A 9,751-nucleotide genomic window follows, 5' to 3' on the forward strand; every position below is an offset into this window, starting at 1 on the left:
ATTCTCAGTCATTTTTTTACTCACCATTGACAGATTTTTTAAGATGACTCGTTCAAATACCCTTTTACAATCAGGTCACACTAACATCAAGTTTGACATAATATTATTATTACGTCACATTTCATCATTGAACAATTTAAAACACAATCAACTTTTTCATCCAATTATTTACTGCCGCATACAATTATATCAAGCTTTTTATCAAATTATTCTTTCAAAGTGACTTTATCCACCTTTTTAAGTAGAATAATAATTAGTCAGATTAAATAGGGATATTTCAACTTTTTGAAAAAAGTGGGTAAATGTGCAAATTTTCCCATATTGAGAAGCCAGAAAAAGCAGGTCGAGAGTAACCTAGGCTAGCCAATTTCAACACCACTATTGGCTCGTTTGACATGACTTTTACTTCCTACAGAAAAACTTTTAAAAGAAGCTACCTTAATTTTTGTTAGGAAACAAATATTTGAAAGGACTTCTTAAGTGTTTAGAAGAAATTACATTGGACAACTTCCTCTAAAAGCTCTTCTAAATTATAAAAAAACTTTCATGATATTAGCCAAACGAGTCCATTCGACTTTTCAGGTGATGACTACATACAAGTACAAAGCACATGATGCAAAATGAACGTTATCCCCTGGTAAATTACTGAAAAAAGATTGATCTGTTTGAAATATATACATGAGATTTAGACATACAATTCGTGGGTTAAATTAACCACGTTATTGTATAGTTAGCAAATTACATAATCATCACATAAATTGGCATGTTTAACACAGTAAGCCTAACAAAAGGAGGAGGTAAAATTACAAAAAAAAGTCAAACAGAAAAGGCGGTACATACTAAACATCCCGCATCTTCATTCCTAATCCATTCAAATAGCAACATTGTAAATTATCCTCCTGATCTCAACACTAAAGTACTTCAAGTCATGATTATCATCCACAACATCATATTGTTCAAGTGACATTATGATAAAAGGTAAATGAAGTGTTCGAATACTCAAATAAAAGGTTCAACTAACAATGCAATCTTGGCTAAGAGGTTTCACCATGTCATATCATCTTCCAGACTAGAGCTTTGCCATTCATACAGACTTCCAGAACAGCTTCAGAATCGTATCCTTCCATCTAAAAATTGAAAGAAAAAAGTGATAAATGTCAATAACTCAATTAAGCCACGTTTGGACAGAATTTATAAACTGTTTATAATCTATTAAAAGATAGAAATGAGTGGTGAATAAAAGGATATTAATTGTGGTTGAAAATAAAGTTAGACCATTTATAATGATATATTAATTTTGACAAAAAAAGGCTAAATGTAAAGTAGTAACAAATTACCACTTCTCCCTTGAAATATAGTGGTTCTAAAAGTAGCGTACTTCATATTATGTAAATCTTCTCAATAGCTTTTGCCTTTTTCCTGGTGGTGGGGCGAAGGAATAATAAACAAAAGATTCCCAAATGAAAATCCCGCTGAAATTAAGTGGCATTAAGAGAAGAAATTGTGCTTCAGTTACACCACACATTGTTAATTTTGAAATCATGTCATTCCATCCTAGTTTAAACTGAAGCCAGATCTTATCCTTTCCCTTGGGTATCTTCGGTTCAATGAAAGAGGATGCCAAGAGAGAGGGGAAAGGAATGGAGATGTATACTCCACAAGTGAAAAGTAAGGAAGTAATTTGCCAGTAACTTGTCCTTTGTATTTTCATACCTTCTTCCAGCTACACCATGCTCAAACACACTTTTACTGGTGTATTATTCCACTGCCTTGTTTGTTGAAAGAAAAGAGTTGGCGTAGGGGAACGGAAGGGAAGGAGAAGAGAAATTGAGGACGAGTTTAACATTTTTATTTAACCTTCTGTCATACCCTGGTTTCCAACTATATATACTAATTGAGGTTAATTTAGCCTTTGTTTGGCCCCCAATTTCTAAAACTCATTTTTCCTCAGCTCATTTTCAACCACACATTTCATAGGATCCACAACTTTTTTTCAACTTTTCAACCACATATTTCATCTACTTTTATCAAAATCTATTAAAAATCAGACCTTTAGCTAAACCAAATAGGGGCTTAGTATTATTTAGTCCAATCACTTCAATTTGGAAGCTCCACTTCTCTGTCACTCCCTCTTCTATTACTTACCAGACAAACTATATGTGGTTCACTTTCACTTCCCTTCCTAATACTAGTCCAACCAAACATGCTGCTCTCAAGGCCTTTGCACTGGAGGAGGGGACACCTATGGACTGAAATGTAAGGGTGTTTGACAGGGATTAAAATTAAATTTTTTAGTAGATTGTGATATAAGTTTTTGAAATGTGTAGTTGAAAAGTTGTGGGATCCTTGAAAGATGTGGTTAATATTGATTGTTTAACGTTGACTTAGATTAAAATAAGATTTTAATCCGTACCAAACGGGCTCTATGTATTGTATGCTTTTTATGAGCTTCTGGAGTGCAAATAAAAGAGGAGAGAGATTTCACTTAATCCTATCAACTACATATCATTTTATGAGTCATCCACTTTTAAGGTGTCTCAATGGTGAACAGATATTCGTCTTCTAAAGTTCTGTGTGTGAGTAACATGCGTTCAACTTAACAAGAGAATTAGAAGATGCACGAAAGTGCACAGCCAATAAAATTACTAAATATATATAGCACACAATCAAACCACTACACCTATCTCAGTAACCATGACAGATCAACACCAATGATAGAATAAATAATCATGGGCAGCTAATAATATACAAAAGGATACCTCCCAATTTTTGAGTAAGCTCCATAGGGGATTAGTTGCATTTGTACTATGCTCAGGCTAAAATGCAATTTCCTCCCCGTTTAACACATGATTTCTGAAGAAAGAAATGAATATACATGCTACACTAAGAGTAGAAAGAACACAGGATATTTCCAACATGATTTACTTTACAAGGACAGAAGTTATACAACAAAATTTTAATTAGTGCAGCGCAAAAATTTCCAAACTGGTACACAAGCCTTTAATTGGATAAGAATTGTCAAGACTTTATAGACTTCAAACTATAAGCAACCAATTACATAAATGCTAATGATGTGCATTCACCAAATTACAGAAATGGCCAAAGAGGAAGGACAGTAATGATGAACAGATTTTCTAGCGGTAAGGCTCCAACATCATGTGCAAAACATCACATTTTGCAAGATATTGAACTTTAAAAATAAAGTTCATATGGATAGGTCACATTTTTGTTTTTGGCCATACAGTGGGATTTGGTTTTCATGTCTATTTTTCCGGAGTAGGGTGAGGGAAGGGTCTATTAAAATTACAATATCAAATAAGGACAGAAACAAATCCATCATTTCTGTTTTTAAAGGTAGACATCTATGTTTGATTATGCAAGGCTATGGCTTTCTCACAGTAGTAATAAAAATAGAATATCTTCCTATTTAATCAAGGCATACGTGCAAAACCGAAGTTTACTGCCAAAGAGTTAAAATTATTGTATGTAAGACATAAAACAGATGCGTGGAATGAAACAACTCACTTGATTCATGTGCTGATAAAAACCATAATCCTTCAGAAGGAGCCAACAAAGATTTCACAACATAGGAACCACGGAAGTTGTTGAAGAGCATGACTGTTCACTGTCAACCTAAGCCAGGCATCCAACAAAGCAGCTAGTAAAAGATTCTGAATGATCATGGTCTACCAAAGTTTACCTAGTGACTAATCAGTTTCTTTCTGAACTACAATACTGAGAGATGCAGTGAACACCTAATTACTCAGAGGTTAGGCGTCGCCTCTTCCCATATTCAGCATCCCTTGATCTTGACCTATGCTCGTCCTCATGTGATTGTCTTGATTTTCCGTGAGTCCTGGATGATCTTACCCTGTCCCATTCGTCATCGTATTCAGGCTCACGGTCCCTGTACCTATGATGATCAGCATATCCAACTCTGTCATCCCGATGGCGATCATGGTCACGTTCCCTCCCACGATCACGCTCGCGGCCTCGGGAATGACCAGGATCTCGGTCCCGGTCCCTCTCCCTGTCTCGTCCACCAACACTGCCATCGCGATGCCTCCTTTCTGACCACTCATGATCATGCCCCGTATCTTTTTCTCGAGGCATATCTCTGTCATGGCCTGGTTCTCTATCATCTCGATACCTCCTGTCTGAAGAGCCAGACCTATCCCTTTCTGAACCTCTGTCCTTCTCTTTCGTAGCATTTGTCCAAGGCCCTTTATCATGACTTCCTTCTCCATACTGATGGTCAGATGCAGCTTCTTCTCCATAACTAGACTCTCCTGCTCTCCCACCATGCTCCCCACCTGTCCATCCACCCATGTTAGGATCTGACCACGTGCCCATATTAGGCCCATCAAATCCAGGAGCATGCATCATGCCCATGCTATTCATGGGCATCCCTCTCCCAAAAAATGCTGGATTCACGTGGGGAGCAACACCAGGCAAACCAACATTTCCAACAGGTCCAAATGAAGATAACATTCCTGAAAAGGGTGGGGTAGGCGCACCAGGAAATCCTCCATAACTACCCATTCGCCCCATGGGGGCTCCAAAAGCAGGATCGAATCCCTGACCCATCATTGTTTGAGGATGTAATAATGAAGGAGTTGCACCAATCCCCTGCGCAAATCCATTACCGTTTCCCATTAAACCACGACCACCTATTCCACCACCCCTGTTCCTCATTGGACCCACAGGCCCCCTATTTCCCATACCTCCTTGACCATTACCTCTACCCCAACTCCCTCTCCCAAAACCTCTGTGACCATCACCACCGCCTTGATAGTTCCCACTCATAGCCATGTTGCCACCTCCGCCATGTTTACCAGGCACATCTCCAGGCCCCCTTCGCGGTTGATTAACCGCTGGCTGGGCTGCATTTTGGTTTCTATTCAACTGAGCTTCACCCATTTTCTTAATACTATAGGGCGAAGCATATGCAACTACACATGGCCGTCCATTAAACAAATGCCCATTCATTCCTTCTTTACAGGCAGTGGCACTATCAGGGTTAAAAAATTCCACCTGACAGTAACCTTTTGACTTCCCACTAGCTTTCTCATCAAAAAACTTTACCTCCTTTACTGGCCCATACTTGCTTAGCTCTTCCTCCAGCTCAGCATCAGTTGTCCACCAATGCAAATCACCAACAAAAAGAATTGTTCCTCCACCACCACCACCTGTCATGCTGCCAACACCACTTCCAGGCATGTAACCTCCGGTCCCTGTCACATTCGCCACAATTCCAACATTTGCTGGGCTTGCTGCAGCTCCGATATTAGCAGCACGTGGCTGCTGATGCTGAACCATTGGTGGATTATTTTGAGCACTGTTATTCACAGTCTGCTCTACGAACTCGGCTGGTTTATTGGATGACTGCTTTAGCTCAACCCTGAGCCCCCCAACACATGGCATCCCGGATTCATTTCTAGCCGTCACTCCGAAACCTCTACCAGCCCCAATCTCATTACTGATGTCATTTCCCCTAAACCCTATATTCTGATGAGCCTCTACTCCAACAGGAACCCTTGCCGACTCTCCCTCGTCTTGTATAGCCCCACCCGCACTCCTCACTACCGGCTGTGGTGCTTGACGCAGAGGAGGAACCGGCTCGGCTTTGTTCTCCGATAATTGCTCATTTCCCTGACCTAGATTATCCTCGTTCTTTCTGATCGACTGGAGGAAGTTCTCACCAATATTGACATCATTATACAGATCTTCGTAGTCATCTTCCTCTTCGCCAAGGAAACCCTCGTCAGCTACAGCGGAGATGGCTTCGTTCCGATGAAACTGCTCGCCAGCTTCATTTTCATCCATTTCTCCGCTGAAAGCCTAGAATTAAGCCTAGGGTTTTTCCTATTTTGGCAAATTTATTTCTATTTGAAAGTGGGTCCGCGGAACAATCTCAAAGTCTTCATAAATAATCGAGGAAAGCAAAGAAATTTCTAGATCGGTTTTAAGAGATCTTACCGCAAAACTTGCCCTCTTTGATTAGGCGTGTTGAGCGAGAAGAAACCCTATCCCAGAACAGTGTATGGTGAGCCACTTTTAACCATTTCAGCTTAGGTGCCTGCATTTACCCTCAAGAAGAATTTGAATAGGGGCGAGCCCAGCAGACCAGTGTGAAGCCTGTGCTTGATAGAGACTATTTACGAAAAACAATGGTTTGAATAATGATTTTTTGAAAATATATTATTCTATTAGTGATGCGTGTGATCGTGAACTGTGGATTTATGTACTTATTTGGTAGGAATTTTGTTAATTGATTTTTTGATCGTTAGAAATAAAGTGATTCTACTTGTGAGAAAAGAATTCAAAAATGATAGTTATAATAGTGAAATAAAGGCCAAAAAATTGATGCTAATTGGATTAAAATTCCAACCAAACATGCTCTATGATTTTCTTACCCTTCAAAAAAAAAAAAAAACCACTTACGACATCTTTAATTAAAAGATTATAAACCGTTCAAATTATAAAATAATAGAAATGAGTGATGAATAAATAGATAATACTCGTGAAATTTTTGAATTTTGTGAATAAAAATGACTATCGTATTTATAAACAGTGTAGAACACATGAGCCAAATATAGTTTAAATTTCTTTCTTATTTCCTCATATATATACAACAAACAAGTTACATGTACACTATATTTTAAAGTAAGTTTGACATTCTTATGAGGTGATATTTTTTGAGACATTGATTTTCACCGTGGATACCAAGTGTGTACACCTACTTTAATCCTATCTTCATACCGCATTCGAGTTCACAATATTATACTTGTACAAGTTGCCACGCATTTTCTATAATGTGATTTATATCGCAAGTGTATAGTGTCAAGTTTTATAATAAAGTAAAAGAGTTAAGAGTGTCGAACCCACATGGATTGTAATTCAATTTCCACCAAGTACTATAATTATGTAGCTTTCACTTTATCTAGATGAATGAAATTTGGAATCAATGGTTGTAAACTAAATTAACGTGATGAATGTGGTGACAAATTCAACAAATAAATGCAAGTTATAAGAATAATCAAGATGAGAAAGTCTAGGGTTGTGATTTCATCTCACCATTAAATATGATTTTCAAAAGTTTAGTTATCTCTAATTAATTTTCTATGTTTATAAGCAACAACCCAAATGTACTTCTATCCCCTCTCTAGAGCTTAGAATTTAATTCCAATATCTCTATTCCAAATTAAAATCAAGAATTTATCAAAATTCTGGTTCTTTTGTGGAGTAAGCATCATAGATCTTATACTTTCTCTTGAAACTTATAAAATCTATATTGTGTTAATCTTATGATCATGCCTAAATTCCCCTTTCTCGAGTGCCGAAATTGACTAGCATTTACTCATTCAATTAGTGGCCAATTAATCAAAAGTATTAAAATCATAACACAAATAAACATATGTGGATAATCAAATAGAAATAACTAAAATTAATTAATCCATATCCTTAAGTTTTGGTTACAATCAAACCCCTAGATTAAATTTTTAGTTTATGATGAAAGAATTAAATCTAAACATGTTGATGAATAACATAAAGATGAAAGGAAAGAAAAACTCTTTTGAAACTTTTTATTGGAATTCCCCTTAATGTTCTTCATGCCTTCTTGCTTGATTCATTGATGTTAGCCTTCTTACCCTTGATGAATTGTGTATTGAATTGTCTTCAATCTTACCACCTTCAATTGTTAGAGAAAATAGGTCTTTTGAATGGTATTTATAGTATCTTGAAGTTTTTGGACGAATTAAGGTTGAATTGGCTAAAAAAAGAGTCCAAAAAAAAAAAATCCTTTTCCTGCATAGCCGTGCCTCAGCGCTGAGAATTCTGCTAGTTTTCAGTACGGAGCGCTCGGTTTGGGTAAAAACCCAGACTACGCATCTTTCAGTAATTTTATCATAATTTTCTCGTCCAATGTTCGATTGAGGTGATTCAAAACTTTTTAAAAAGCTAACTCAAAAAGCTACAAGTTTACTTCAGACATCATTCTCCAATTCGATCGTTTGTTATGGAAAAGTGGGTCCCAACATGAGACAAAAACTCCTTAGCATAACTTTCCGGTTGAAAATTGATTTGTGATCATATTTTGACTAAATTTGATCCCTTTGACATCTTTTTTCGTCCAATTGACTCTTAACACTCTCGGATCTTCATTGCGAAGTTCGACACAACTTTTGATTAATTGCATTTTAATTTCCAAACTTTGGATCTTTTACAATTTGGTTCATTCTCTCCAATTTTGCCAACTTTTGAATATTTTCTTCAATTTCATGAACCTATATCACAATATTAAAATACACATTAAAACGTTATAAAACACTCTCAAGGATAAAAAAAAAATAATGAATTAAGTGACATAAATATTATGAGAGTAGAGCACTCATCACATGTACTAATGGCGCTTCTCTCAGTTTTCTCTTGCAGATGAAAAATATTTAAATTGGAATCTCAGGGTAGAAAGTGTGCATGGGAAGAAAGCTTCATTTCCTTTTGTTGAATCTATCGAGGTAAGTTCATGACTTACTCTGCATATATGTTATTCCCCTCTTAATTGGATACATGTGGAAACGAATGAGAAAAACGCGGTATTTTTTTTGGCTTCATTTTAATGAAGTTTTGAGAAAAATATATTTTGAAATAATAAATTTTTTGAAAATGTGTTGGTTAAAAAAGTAAAAAGTTTTGAGTTTACATATGATATTATTTTATTGAATAATGTATGATTGAAAAAAAAAAAGAATATGGTAGTGAGCGTCTGTAAATAATATTACTCTTTTTTAAGTAATGCTATTTGTAACTACTCACTACTGCAGTCATCCTACATAAAATACATGTGGCAGTTACTGATTTGACATATTAATGTGGTAGTTTTTTTATTATATTATACATTAAATCACTAACCGTCACATGCATGTCATGTGGAGTAACTACGATAATGAAAGACTGCAATTAACATTTTTTTTAATGGTCTCACAAGAACTAATAGGGATTGTTAAAGAAAAATGAATTATTGTGATTTTTGGGGTTGGATTTTTTTGCTTTTAATAGCGAGCACAATTTGGGGTTGTCAGTGAACTTTTTGTACATCCTTTATTTAGGTCTTCTTCTCTGAGAGTAAACATGAAGGCAGCAGTTGTAGACAAGCAACCGCTTGATCTAAAAAGGTACATCGTACTTTTATGTGATGTTTGTTGGATATTGGTTAAATAAATCGAGAATTGAAAATCGATTAAAGTGATTTCGTATCAACTTCGGCCAAATACTCAAAAGCTCGACTCAATCCGTTTAGGCAAAATTGTTTACCACTTCCCCGCTTCGAGGCGCACAAACGGGGATCGACCTGCCCGGTCAGGTTGCGGGGGTTGTGGGGGCTCGGGGGCAACGCCTCCGAAAGAGAATTTTGATTTCTCTGCATGTATTAAAGGGTATATTTGGCATTTCGAAAACTAATATCGGATGAATGAGAAATTACGAAAAAGGACGAAAATCAGTGAATAGACACCTTTTCATAAAGGTGTATTGTTTGGAAAGGGTGCATGGTTTGGCCTCAACCATTAGTGAATAGACACCTTTTCATAAAGGTGCATTGTTTGGAAAGGGTGCATGGTTTGGCCTCAACCATTTCGTCCATACCCTTTCATGGTCTATAAATAGGACCCTTTGGGTGTCCTATTCCTCACAATTTTGATATGCAAAACATCTCTCATCCTCTCGTCTATCCAAAATCAAAATCATTTCA

The 9,751-nt window shown here is 36.7% G+C and overlaps 1 protein-coding gene across 1 annotated transcript; it reads right to left on the minus strand.

The window, feature by feature from the left end:
* Nucleotides 1–646: 646 nt before the first annotated feature.
* On the minus strand, nucleotides 647–6,150 carry LOC111402483 (cleavage and polyadenylation specificity factor subunit CG7185-like). Its single transcript, XM_023030833.1, has 2 exons — nucleotides 3,526–6,150; nucleotides 647–1,127 (listed from the first exon to the last, which is right to left on the minus strand). The coding sequence occupies exon 1, from the start codon at nucleotides 5,824–5,826 to the stop codon at nucleotides 3,760–3,762; it is 2,067 nt and encodes a 688-aa protein (XP_022886601.1). The 5' UTR covers nucleotides 5,827–6,150; the 3' UTR covers nucleotides 647–1,127; nucleotides 3,526–3,759.
* Between the last annotated feature and the right edge of the window lie 3,601 nt (nucleotides 6,151–9,751).

The sequence above is a fragment of the Olea europaea genome, chromosome 10, assembly GCF_002742605.1.
Source record: "Olea europaea var. sylvestris chromosome 10, O_europaea_v1, whole genome shotgun sequence".
In the NCBI taxonomy this organism is placed as follows: Eukaryota; Viridiplantae; Streptophyta; class Magnoliopsida; order Lamiales; family Oleaceae; genus Olea; species Olea europaea.